General features: G+C 50.7%; 7 protein-coding genes across 7 annotated transcripts; 4 read left to right on the top strand and 3 right to left on the bottom strand.

The window, feature by feature from the left end:
* Positions 1-355: 355 nt before the first annotated feature.
* On the top strand, positions 356-1,330 carry BDV37DRAFT_254922 (TOM13-domain-containing protein). The gene is made up of 2 exons (XM_032082684.1): positions 356-814; positions 900-1,330. The coding sequence occupies exons 1-2, from the start codon at positions 542-544 to the stop codon at positions 978-980; spliced, it is 354 nt and encodes a 117-aa protein (XP_031938703.1). The 5' UTR covers positions 356-541; the 3' UTR covers positions 981-1,330.
* A 193-nt stretch (positions 1,331-1,523) lies between these two features.
* Positions 1,524-3,124, top strand: BDV37DRAFT_273648 (membrane insertase OXA1; the record flags this gene model as incomplete). The annotated part of the gene is made up of 3 exons (XM_032085097.1): positions 1,524-1,613; positions 1,667-2,425; positions 2,480-3,124. The coding sequence occupies 3 exons, from the start codon at positions 1,524-1,526 to the stop codon at positions 3,122-3,124; spliced, it is 1,494 nt and encodes a 497-aa protein (XP_031938702.1).
* Positions 3,125-3,508: 384 nt separating this feature from the next.
* Positions 3,509-4,603, bottom strand: BDV37DRAFT_273647 (adenylate kinase family protein; the record flags this gene model as incomplete). The annotated part of the gene is made up of 4 exons (XM_032085096.1): positions 3,509-3,595; positions 3,759-3,950; positions 3,996-4,279; positions 4,333-4,603. The coding sequence occupies 4 exons, from the start codon at positions 4,601-4,603 to the stop codon at positions 3,509-3,511; spliced, it is 834 nt and encodes a 277-aa protein (XP_031938701.1).
* Positions 4,604-5,053: 450 nt separating this feature from the next.
* On the top strand, positions 5,054-5,746 carry BDV37DRAFT_254905 (uncharacterized protein; the record flags this gene model as incomplete). The annotated part of the gene is made up of 1 exon (XM_032082683.1): positions 5,054-5,746. A coding segment is annotated over one exon (190 nt), but the record flags the coding sequence as incomplete, so codon positions are not given.
* Positions 5,747-5,813: 67 nt separating this feature from the next.
* On the top strand, positions 5,814-6,791 carry BDV37DRAFT_285669 (uncharacterized protein; the record flags this gene model as incomplete). Its single annotated transcript, XM_032087777.1, has 2 exons — positions 5,814-6,078; positions 6,214-6,791. The coding sequence occupies 2 exons, from the start codon at positions 5,814-5,816 to the stop codon at positions 6,789-6,791; spliced, it is 843 nt and encodes a 280-aa protein (XP_031938699.1).
* A 510-nt stretch (positions 6,792-7,301) lies between these two features.
* Positions 7,302-8,495, bottom strand: BDV37DRAFT_285668 (transcription initiation factor TFIID subunit 11 family protein; the record flags this gene model as incomplete). The annotated part of the gene is made up of 2 exons (XM_032087776.1): positions 7,302-7,962; positions 8,032-8,495. 2 exons carry the CDS (start codon positions 8,493-8,495, stop codon positions 7,302-7,304), a joined length of 1,125 nt encoding a protein of 374 aa, XP_031938698.1.
* Positions 8,496-8,912: 417 nt separating this feature from the next.
* Positions 8,913-11,189, bottom strand: BDV37DRAFT_180916 (adenosylmethionine decarboxylase SPE2). The gene is made up of 2 exons (XM_032079478.1): positions 10,710-11,189; positions 8,913-10,653 (listed from the first exon to the last, which is right to left on the bottom strand). Exons 1-2 carry the CDS (start codon positions 10,828-10,830, stop codon positions 9,293-9,295), a joined length of 1,482 nt encoding a protein of 493 aa, XP_031938697.1. The 5' UTR covers positions 10,831-11,189; the 3' UTR covers positions 8,913-9,292.
* Between the last annotated feature and the right edge of the window lie 1,306 nt (positions 11,190-12,495).

Below are 12,495 nucleotides of genomic sequence, written 5' to 3'. Positions count from 1 at the left end.
CCAGTGCCCAATCATCGCGGTTTGCTCCATTGGGTCCCATCGTAACGATGGAACCGATTGGAGAGTATTCTAATTGCTCAACTTTAGCCTAGGAGTAGTACTAAAGTAACGCAACAAATCATACATTGTTCCCGGATCGATGAGGCGTCATGATAAACTGAGTAGAAATATGGCATTTCTTTGATCGCCAGCTATAACCTTTCAAGAACTGCTAGCACCATCGCTGATTGATGAGTTTGGTGTTTTGTTGAAGCGGCATGCAGTGCCTGATTACATAACTGGTCAGGTGTATCCAAGCATCACACCTTAGTAGGTACTAGCTCATGTATGACGAGGAAGGTATTCGATACAATCCTAGCCAGGTCAACAAATCCTGAACGCCCGTTACTTAGGTCATAAAGGGCTTAGAATCCGAATCCGTCTCTTGGGAACATCCTTCCGAGCTAAATCACGGCTACCTCCCATTGATCTTCCCCCCTACGACCAATCTCCGATCTGCCCTCGTTGGTTGAACGGCGCGTTCTTCCTTTACCCCCGCATCATGGCTTCGGGTGACCACACAGGCTCGAGCGTCGAGCTCTATGAATCTGGATTGACCGTCCGTTCAGACTCGGAGAATTATTCGGCCAACAATGAGTTATCCGAGTCGACGTCGAGTTCTCCTCTGATCCTCTACAAACCCCCTACGATCTGGAGTATTTTGCGAGGCGCCGCCATCAACCTGGTTCTTCCCTTCGTGAATGGACTCATGCTGGGCTTTGGTGAGCTATTTGCACATGAAGCAGCCTTCCGCCTAGGATGGTCCGGCACAAAGGTACTGTCCCCTGATCAGTTTCTGCTGTTCGCCCCTACCTGCATACCTTTGGCGGACCATACTAATACTATAGTATTGCCACTAGATCTTCCCTACCTATCGGAGAACAGTCGGTCCTGGTGTGGAGGTTCGAGAAGTTCCGTCACGGAGGAGTAACAGCTTGTGAGACACGGCGTCTTTGGAATAAGACAGGTGCTGGAAGCTCACTCTCAGACTCTGCGACCGCGCTCACACTCAAAAGCACAACAACAGAAACAGAATTGTTAGCAAGATTCTTTGGTTATCTTTTACTACAGCAGGAAACGTATACGTGGGGATTACAAATGTACATAGATCATAAGGCATGAGTAGTACTTGTACTGTCTGACTGGATGGCGTCTGGCGAAGCACCTCGAGTTTGGCATGAGAGCGATGACTTAGCTGCAGCTGTACAACCTTCTGATTTAGCGACAGCTAGTCTACCATCATCATCATCATCGTCATTATCATTATCATTTCATTACTATTTTAACCCGATATATTGTACCATTTATATTTAATATAATAAACAGGTCGGTAAAAGCCTGGGGTTCTCCGGCCGCCCGGCAGAAAAAACGGGCTTGGCGCAAAAAGTCCGATCAATCGGCCGTTGTCGCGCTTCTTCCCTTCAAGAACGCTATTCCCAGTCCGTACTTCGACTTTTGTCTCTCCGTTGGCTCTAACTGCAATGATGCTGGGAGGAGCTGGCCTGAAAGGGCGTGGCGCTATGCCTGCCATTGCCCGGCAGCGATTGACTGCCTTCTCACGCTCCAGTCGATCGGTTCGTTTATCGGGATGCGTTCTTCTCCGTCGGCAAATACTAAACATTGACAGATGTCTTCATTCCGTTCCCATGCCCCGGGATTCCCTGTGCGATATGGGAGACTGAACCAATCGCTTGCAGGAAACGTGTCCTGGAGGCCTGCCTCCTCCATTCATCATGCGTCGGCCGCACGATTCAATTCCACCGCTTCCACTGCCTCTGCTTCGACTGCCACTGCTGCAACCGCTGTAGACACGGCCGCACCCGAACAAGCAGCCGATCTTTCTGACTTTGACATCAATGCCATTCCCGAGAAGATTGGATACCTGAAAGACCTAGGACTCGACTACGGCTGGGGCCCTTCGTCCATGATTGAATACTTCATCGAGCATTTCCACATCTGGGCCGGTCTGCCGTGGTGGGCTAGTATTGTTGGAACCGGTCTTTTGGTCCGTTTGGCTCTGCTGAAACCAATGCTCAGCGCAGCGGATGTCTCCACCAAAATCCACAATCTGAAAGACGTCGTGACACCTCTCCGAGCCAAGATGGCGAAGGCTGCAAATGAGAAGAGACATACGGACATGATGCAAACGAGAGCGGAGCTGCAGCAACTCCACAGTGACCATGGCATTAAGTTCTACAAGACAATGATACCGTTCATTCAGCTTCCTTTGGGTTTTGGTTGTTACAGAGTTGTCAAGGGAATGACTTCTTTGCCAGTACCCGGGTTGGCTGTGGAGTCTGTCGGCTGGATCAAGGATCTCACGGTTGCGGATCCGTATTTTCTGCTTCCAGCTGCTACAGCATTTGCCATGTATATGTCTTTCAAGGTATGACCAGATATGCCTCTATACTCCGCAAGACAAAGCTAACTGTGTTCACAGAAAGGCGGAGAGAACGGTATGAACCAAATGGCGAACTCACCCGTCGGCAGAGCTGTTCTGTACGGAATGCCTGCCCTTTCTTTCGCGTTCATGTCCTTTTTCCCTAGTGCCCTTCAGCTTTACTTCCTCTCGACCGGTTTGTTTGCTCTGGGGCAGGCGTACATGCTTTCCTCTAACAGCTTCCGGCAATTTGCCAACATTGCCATTCCCAAAAAGCCGGCAGAAGCCACCGCAATGTCGCCAGAGGAGCATGGCCGAGCGATCCGCATGATCCTCGACACCCAGGAAGCGGATAAGAAAATGGAAGTGCCTACAGTAGAAGCGGCCCAGAATCTTAGCTTCGTCGACCGGACGCTCAATAGCGTCAAAAAGAATTACGATAATCTTACAACTGATGTGAAGGGAAAGCTAGACTCGGCAATGGGTAATGAGCCCACGAAGAACGCAGACGGATCACTGGCCGAACCCCCGCGGCTCAGCGAGAAGGACCGCAAATTAGCGGCAGACTACGAGCAGAGGAGGAAGGAAGAAGAAGACTGGAAACGGGAGGAGAGAAACCACGCGCGGCGAGAGGCCCATCTCCGAGCTCTGGAGCTTGAAAGGGAGAAGGCCCGTTCCGCATTCAAAAACTCCAAGCAAAGGTGAGCACGAGGTTATGCCACATAGTCGGCCATCTACATATCGAGACTCTTTTTCATTGTATAATATGGCGTGTACCATTCAGCTCTCTGTTTTATGTGTTACTTAGAATGAATTCCGATTAAATAGAACATCTACCCTTTTGGGCTGTTTCTCATTTCTGAACGCTACTCCTTCACAGGTCGAATGCTGGAACCAACGCTTGATACATGATCTTTTTAGCGGCAACAATACCATCGTTCAGTACACGATACTGCACGAAAAAAAGCTGGAAATGCGCAAGCCTTTGCTCAGACAAGTAATAAGCCCGTTGTTGCATGACGAAGAACTCACTGGAACACGCCTGATCTCGGACGACTACTGGGCTGAGAACAGTCAGAGGAGCTAAGTCTAAGACTCAAAGTGGCCCACTGAGGACACCATTTCCATGCCCAGTTCTTTGACCCAGAGAGCCGTTTTAGGACTGGCGAGCCTTCTCTAGGTAATGTTAGTGTACGGATCTTCCTTCGGATTCGCTCCCTGGTCATACCGCGACGAGATCTTTCAGATGTGGGTAAAATTCTTCGACCTTCAGCTCGGCGCAAACCTGTCGCTGATCAGGGTCCGCTTCAAAGCAGCATGCAAAATCTGCTTCACGTACCTTGACAAGGCCATTGGTGAAATCGGCGTGTGGGTAGAGAGCAAGTTCTGCGCCAGCAAAAGCGTCTTCGCGTTTGAGGAAATCCTCCATTTGGGCCACTTTCTCCGAGAATGATTTCGTCTCTAACATGAAGCGTCTCATCAATGTGGCAGAGGACACGTCAAGGCTGATCGTAAGCCCGTAGCCACAGATCTAATGACGCGGTTAGGAGGGTCTCAGCACTTAGGGCTGACTCACGCTGGTGAATTCCATGAACTGCGCGTATGACCGGGGAAAGGCCTCGATCAGAAACATATTCTGGTGTGCGTTTAGATGCTTGGATATTTCTATCTTCAAGAGAAGGCTGACTATATAGTCGGGAACAATTCCGTTCTCGTCCATAGTGTTTTTTACCGCAAGCCACTCGTCCTCGGGGCCGGCGATTCCTAGACGACTAATGATCTCGTCGGGATCAAGATGGATGAGACCCAGATCTGCAGCAAGCCTGGTTGCAATAGTACTCTTCCCCGAGCCCGGACCTCCTATGCCTTAATCAGATGAGTCCGTTCGAGCGGGAGCACAACTTTTAGCTTACCAATCAGGAAAATCACTGTCGCCACCTTGCGATTCTGCTCTGGGTCCGATATAGGCTTTGCTCCGAGCGGGATCGTGGCCGTGTCTTGATGACACGCCGATTTATTGTAGATCCGGATGCAGACCTCCCGGAGCCCAGAAAAAGGCACGGCCGACCAGAAGCGTCGGACGACGATTATCTTACTGACCGGGTAATTAAACACATTGAGCAACCGCTGAGAGAACACAGTCATGAAAGACTGCAAGAGACAACAAAGGAGCGTGTTTGCCATCATGTGAATGATGGATACCACAGTGCACGCTGTGTACGAAGGTCAATGTGAGGTCCGTATTTGCTGTGATGAGTTTCATGTGTGTAGTTTGCACATCCTCGCTGACTCGTTGCTGAGTCGCTTTGACAGTGACTGTCGTGATATAAGTGCCGAGAACTGAATCCTTTCATTGACATGTTCTTGCCAGCTTTCTTTTTGTCTCACTCTCATCGATGAGGACTCTTGGATACTATCTCTTAGTGAACATCTGCTCTGATATTATTCTCTTTGGTGAGTATACAAACCAGAATCAGATGCGTTCAACAAAGAACTGACTGGTAGGGTATAGGAATAAGTACTTCAACGATTCCCAGTGACATGTAAGACAAGGAAGCCTGATAGATGGCTAAGCTTTCCCCATATCCCGTCCAGCTCATGTCTAATGCCGGGACAAATCTAATATCTATCCAGGATGAACCTTGAAGGCGAATACAACGGGTTCTTGGTGCAGTGGATCGAACTGCTCGTCTCCACCATCATCATCATCCTCATAGTGGAGGTCATCCGTAGAAGACTGATCCGTCTCGACGATCAACGTGCACGCCGTCATGGACTACAGGATGCCAGGGAGCCTATTGCGTTCAGAATCATCCATGTTTGAATGGCTGTGACACTACTCTTGATCGGCGTTCCGTTGCGAATTACCCTGGTTGATATCGTCATTCAGTATGGTAAGTTTGTATAGTATATGTCTTCTTGTCGAAATGTTGAGAGGCTGATCAGATTGACAGAGAGGACTAATACATTTCTACCTTTGGGGGGATCATTGAATGGATTGAATGGATTGAGTGGAAGGGATCCGAGAACGGGTCACTTTTTGGCCCCCAAGAAGAAACAAGCAATGCCTCACAATCTAAATGCAAGGTGATTGGGGTGTTACATAGTCAAGCCTTGAGAAATGGAATTACCGATACCGCCGCGAATGAAGATCTTCCAATGCATTACTGCAATGGCGATAGCTTCCCCTCCGATTGGCAAATGCCTCCTGCATGTCGATTCCAGCGTCAGCTCAGCAATCGCTAAGCGCCTTTCTGTCAGAGAATCTGACACTAAATAAAATAAATAAGTAAATAAATTTGACAGAGAGCCCCCCACACCCCGACCAGGGTATATCGACTTCATGCTTTCCCACGCCATAGTCCCTATAGATCAAACCCCAAAACAACCCATCATGAATCGCCCTCCACTTTTATATCTCCTCTTCCTCCTGCTAGTCCGATCGGTATACAGCACGGAAACATGCTACTGGCCCGACGGCACGCCCGCAACAGAGGACGTCCCCTGCTCCGACGAGAAATACGCGCCCTGCTGCCGCTCCGGGAATCTGTGTCTGTCGAATAACCTGTGTCTCAACGTCGCCATCCAACCCTACGTGCTGTCGCGGGGCGCCTGTACAGATCCGAACTGGAACTCGGACAACTGTCCGCAGTTTTGTAGTATGTAATTCTTCATCCCGTCCTGGAACATATGGAGTTGTTTTTTGTCTACACCCAATTTATCGTCGAACATCATCATGTCAGATTTTTTTTTTTTTAAAGGAGACCCGATAACATACTAACAAAATACAATAGCAAACGTCTCCCGCAGCTCAGGCTCCTCGCTCTTCCCAATAGGACTCAACAGCAACAAGCTAGCCGAATACTGCTGCAACGACCCCGTAAGCCACGGCTCCCAGGTGACCTGTAGTTCTGATTCGGGCAGTCCGTTCTTCGTCCCGGATGCTACCCTTGTGGCAGGGTATGCGGCGCTGGCGAACGTGTCGTCGCTGAGTGCGTCCAGTACCGCGTCGAATAGCACGTCGTCGCCGTCGCCGTCGCCGTCGCCGTCGTCATCGTCGTCCTCGGGCTCGAACTCGAGGGAGGTCGCTATTGGGGCTGGGGTTGGTGTGCCCTTAGGGGTCATTGCTCTGGGGGCGATCGCTTGGGCGCTCTGGGAGAGGAGGGCTAGAACGAAGAGTCTTGCGGCTGGTGGTGGTAGTGGTGGTGTTGGGGCTGGAGGTTGGGCTGGGGGAAATGGGGTTGTTGCTTCGTCCGCGGCTGGAAGTAACTCACTGTATGGGATTCAACAGCGTGAGACGGAGCAATGGAAGAATCCTTCTAATCCTGTGGAGTTGACTACGGTGGGTAGGACGCATGAGTTGGCGTCCTGATTTGTTGCAAGGGGCGTGGATGTTTCACGTCCATTCGTGGTCGTCTCAGGCCAAGAGAAGCTCTTCCCCTCAGTGGATGAATTAGATGTTATATTATGTCATTAAAGATCTAATATGTACTATGATATTGAGTCGCTGGACGAGAGGAAATGCCGGAAGCACAGCGTATTCCCTGACGTAGAACTCGGTTAAGGAGGCTCAGTTGGCCTTGTGGCGCTCATTGATAACCTGTGAGTGCGGAGCGATGTTATCTCTGGTATACCAGGAGCGTGTCGGTGGGTTCCACTGTTCATATGTATGCTCCATAACAGGTGATTCCCAAATCGATTGACCGCCGAGATTCGTAAGGAGGCACCGTGGGTGAGTGTATCTTTTCAAATGAGAAGACGATAGATGCTCCAGTTCCAGGAACTGAACGTCACAAGACGGCCATAAGTGTGTTTCAGAGCTCAAGTGATTGCGCCCTTCGTAACGCCATAAAAGAGATCTAATCGAGAAACCCGTGTACTTTTAGCGGAAAATTCGTCGCCCGCCAATACTGCCTGCTCCCCACGTCACCGATCCCCGAACTCCCAGATTGCCCATACTCAGTCCGGAGAACCCGACACCGCCTCCCTCTCCATCCCGCTTCCAGCGCCGTAAAGCCTCTCGCAAATGCGACGGAAGTAGTTGTCCCCGGTGGGGATTAGGAGGCATCTTGAATATCCGCTCCCGTGTAGGTTGTGCAGTGCCGTTTACCGACTGCTGCGGACTTGCTACGCCGGATGGGACCGGTGTCCCGGGGGCACGTGTAGACGGGAAAGACGAGGGATTCGAGGACTCTTGTTTCACTAGAGGCAGTCCGCCGGGGCCCGGCGTACCGGGACCTGGAGTGCCAGGAGCCGACGCATTCGCAGCTCGCGCCATTGTCGCGGCCTCTTCAGCCTCAAAAGCAGCTATCGCAGCCTGATCGTGTGCCTCCGCCCATTCAGCCTGCACCGTCCGAGCCTTTTCAATAATCTCTCCTGCAAACACCTTCGTAAACCCGTTGATCGTAGTCACCACACTCGCCGGCACGGACTGTGATAGCGCATGATTCACAATACGCCGCAAGGTCTCTTTCCTCAGCTTCGCTCGTTTAAACAGATCGTACCGCTCGGACTGTAAAGGATTAAAAGCATCGACCAGCAATCTGTACCAACCAGTTAGCAACTTCATCTCGGACATATCAAACAATAAATGGCTGGAAGAAAAGACATACGCAAGATTTTTCTTCTCCGCCTCCGTATCCGTAGCGCCTTCCTCTCTTCCCAGCAGTTCCCCTTCATCCTCGAAATCCTCGTCATCATCCCCATCATCTCCGCCTCCACCGCCCGTCGCACCAGCTCTCACAGACCCCTCCGCATCCACGGACGACCGCATCTCCCCTCTCGCCGCATCCTCCTTCTCGCGCTCCTTCTCCGCTTTACTCTTGCGCCCGCGTTTCTTGTTCCGAAAGACACCGTCCGCGCTCGTGCCCCCCAGACTCCCCGTGAAACTGCCCGTCACGCTGCCCGCATCGCTAGCCGCGCCATATCCGCGCGAATCCGCGTCGATCGTCGTCGGGAAGGAAGTCTGGCGGAGCGGGTGCATGCGTGGTCGTTTAGGGTTGGTGCCGAGCGGCAGGGAGGCGGAGGATGAGATCGAGGGGCGTTTTAGGGGGTTCGTTGGCGGCGGTGATGACATGGTGAGTTGTTCTCTGCTATTTCGGGGTCTATGTCGGTTCCGGGGGGGGGATGTGCTGGAGCTTATCGAGATCGCTCACTGGGTGTTGTTGACTTGAAAGTTGAGGTATGTATCGAAGGTTCACTATCAAAGGTCCGATAACTGATTTGACGCCCGTCACGCTAGTCCTCTTATGGTAAGGTTGTGTGCCTGGGGTATCCAGTATGCACTACTTAAAATACTACCTAAGATCTGTGATGGTTGAATTCAATGCTATCTATTCCTTCTTTCACTAGCGGAATGGATGTGAGATTCATCAACTGAATCTAGGTGGTCCAAGTGATATTTAAAATACTGGAACATTTAAAAAAAATACGTTGGGGTTAAATCCTACGTCTGCTTACCGTGAAGCATCAATACCTATATCAATAGACACAGAAGATATCCACCAGCAGAGAGGCCTACCAGGAGAGAGGTGATGGCTACTTCTAAATAGTCGTACTAGAGCTTACATAAATGCGAAGAGCATCGGAAGGGATTGTTGCAGCTACGGAAAAGATCATAGGCGACTATTTTACCCTTGTTCAGGCCATGTTGCTGACACACCAAATAAATATTGATTAACCGAAAAACCATGCAGGCCATGATACTCAATGAACGTCAGAATAGTAGCTTTGAAACAGTAAAAACTCAACAGAACTGGCTCGGTAAAAATCCAACGAAGCAAGAAACAAACATGAGAAGTAAGAGACAGTGGTAACAAAGCAATTTCAATTCCGATGAATCAACAGATCGCACGACGGATGGATTGACCCCCCTTAGATGCGCTCTTCTCCGAGTCGAGGAGCCCCCCCTTTCCAGTCCAGCCGCTCATAGTAGCGGAAGACAAGGTCATAACCATCCAAATCGTGAACGATGCGATCCACCCGACGGTATCCTTCGATGTGCTCCACTTGAGACTTCCGACGGGCTGCCTGCCGTTCGATGTACTTGGCCTCGCCGATGCCGCTCAGCTCGGCATCACTGGGCTTGTTCTCAAACAGAGTCACAGTGAAGCGGCCCGGTTTGAAGATGTTCACCACTTGCTTCACAATACCCGCAGTGGTCTGACCGTTCTGCGAGTGCGGCACGTTGGTCTCGAAGGACGCATAGGAGCAGTGAGGCTCGGGCGTCACATGCACCGTGAAGTAGTGGGTGTTGGCCTTCGGGTCCGGAGACGGGATGACGCCGTTGGCAGAGAAGCCGCAGGGAGTAAACAGGTAGGCGTCAATGCGCGACTCGGGGAACTGCTCCTTGGAATAGACATCCGAAAGGCCGCAAGACTCGGACACGACAGTTCCCAAGGCGTGACCCTCCGTAGTCAGTTCCGGTGGCAGAATGCGGGTTCCATCCGTGTCCTCCAGATCCATGTCTGAGTTGTTGCTGAACACATCGACGTGGTCGCTGTTTTCCTTGTCAAAGTTGCGGTAGCGCTTCTCAGCAACAGCGGTGGCATTGTCAAGATAGAACTGCTTGGCATTCTCTTCATCCAAGTCGGTCATTAGCACCTCAAGCGTCTCATCATTGGCATCATCTCCCTGCGGCAAACCACCTTCCGGAATCTGGAGGAACTTGGTCTCCGTGACCTCCTCATCACCCTTAGGACTGGCCGGGGGCGTAAGCAAGGTGTTGGGTTCGGTCAGATATAGGTACCAATGCTCGCCGTTCATCTTGCCAATCATGTAGGCGCTGCCGTTCAAGAAGAGCCTATCCATGGTTCGCACTTCGTCCCTCCAGCTGCGGTGGGGACCACGCTGGCGGTCAGGGAACAGGAAGTTCTTGCGGCTGTAGAACACCCGGTACGGGGCAGCGGCAATGCCAGCCCTGCCGGAAGGAGCCGCGGACTTGGGGAAACCGGCGAACAGAGCAGCAATCTCAAGAATGCGGGGCAATCCGGAGAGCAGAGTGGTGGTGCCGCATGTTTTGAGGATAAGCTTGTGGGGCCAGACGAACATGCTGGACTCTGACAGAAGGTACGCATCGACGTCCTCGGACGAGACAATGGAAAGCACCTGGCAATTGACAAGATCTAGCATGTCCTTCCAGACCTCCTCGGGCACGGCCTTTAGGCCGGTAGGTTGAGACGAGCCCAGTTCATTGGCGGACGGGGCAAACCAGACCTCTAGAAGCTTCTCGGGTCCTGTTTCTCGTTAGATTCTGCATTGCATGGTCGGAACATGATCGTGCACGACGTACCTTCGAAGGCGTTGGTAGAGTCAAGATCCTGTGTCACCTCGTGGTTGATGGTTAGAGACGGGGTCGCCATAAACGAGGATGGCGACTGCGTATAATTCTTGGGAATCCCAATGTAAACCATCTTGGCTACTTAAGAGATTGAGAGGCGAACTGGTGACAATAGTATGAATTTAAGATGTGCAGTCAAGCGACGCGCTCGATTCGTGGACCTTAGACAAGAAAGCCTAGGAAGCACTGTCTGCTGCCCAGACGAACAGGGGGGGATGTCCGCCTGAGAGAGAAGGCCCTTAACGAGTCGGGTGAACGTGGCACACAGCCAGAAAGGTAGGGATCAATACAAGCCTTGAAAGGCTGCTAGGGAGGGCGAAAAGAGAGGGAAAGGAGGAAAATGCCTCTGGCGAAAGGAATGGTGACTATCAGTCGTAAACCCTCGTACTGGAAGATACCGATACCGGTAAAAGTATCGGGTCTAGCAGACGAGGATATCTGCTTTTTCTAATTTGAAATAAGGGAAGTTGGCGAAGAGTGGGAAGGCGTGAGTCGCGTTATCGGGGCCTAGGTGCCAGTGGGATTAGCATTGCGTCCACCACCAAGACCGTCACCACCAGGGAGAACCTACTTCGCAGGCTTGGACAGGTATCGCAGTAAATCCTTCGGGCTCATAGAAGGCTAAAATGCAATAGAGCTTAGAGCAGCAAGTTGTCGCGAGACGCTACGAGTCTGGACATCTGCAAGTGCTCACTGAGGAATTGCCAGAGATGGAGATTCGGGTTATCAATTGCGCCAGCGAAGAGGAGAGAAGAAGAGCAGAGCACTGGTGGACTCGAAAGACAGAAATTTATGTTGACGTGGGGTCAACAGGCGTGCAGGTTGAATCCTGATATTTATTGCCCTCTTTCTGAATTGCTGTTCGGTGTGTGGGCCCGAGAAAAAGTCGTGGGGCGTAAAGCGACGGGAGTGGTTGACGCTTTTCGGTTTAGTTCCAGATTGGGTTGGGCTCGTTCGCAGAATCTGAGCGAACGGACGAGACCGAACAGGACGAGGGTAATGTTAGATCTTTTCTTCGAGACACTCGGTGGTCTGAACTACGAAGAGAACAAGTTCAGTTTTTTCAACTTCCTCGTTGGTTGGGGTTCAGTGGAGGAAGACAACCGATCGATGCCTGATCTTGAGGAAGCAGAATACCTGGTCGTGCGACACTTGGTCGTCTTTTTTTTTTTTTTTTTTTTTTTTTTTTTTTTTTTTTTTTTTTTTTTTTTTTTTTTTTTTTTTTTTTTTTTTTTCCTTTTCTTCTGGTTTTTTATCCCTTTTTTGACCACCCCCGCGGCTTAGACTCCCAAACTGTGGGCGGTGAAGAGGGCGGGCTGAGTCAGCCGGAAAGTGACGTCGGTCAGGAACGCGGAGAGACCAAAATCCAATCCAGTCACGCCGTCGATGTATCAAAAATTGGCGGACGTGCAGATGGCTATGCAAGGTCCAGCTGCACCCAACAACCCCTTCAATTAAATGACTCATTATAATAATGGATAGGTACGACAATCCACCCCTGGAGAGAGAGATCCAATGGGAAAATTCTTCTCTGCCCGGACTCAAGAAATCAATAGTTAACAATGTAAGAAAGTCAAATGCTAAATGGTATGTATGATTTGAACATCAAGAAAATCGCTCTCCCCAACGCCGAAACCTCAAATAATCTCTCCATCCCACCGCCAATGTTATGGGCTAAAGGCAGCAAAATAACCCGGAAATAAAAAAAAAAAAAAAAAAAAAAAAAAAAAAAAAAAAA

The sequence above is a fragment of the Aspergillus pseudonomiae genome (genome assembly GCF_009193645.1).
Source record: "Aspergillus pseudonomiae strain CBS 119388 unplaced genomic scaffold BDV37scaffold_64, whole genome shotgun sequence".
NCBI lineage: Eukaryota > Fungi > Ascomycota > Eurotiomycetes > Eurotiales > Aspergillaceae > Aspergillus > Aspergillus pseudonomiae.
Note: the sequence above shows the minus strand (reverse complement) of the source record. Positions and strands in the feature narration are given on the sequence as shown.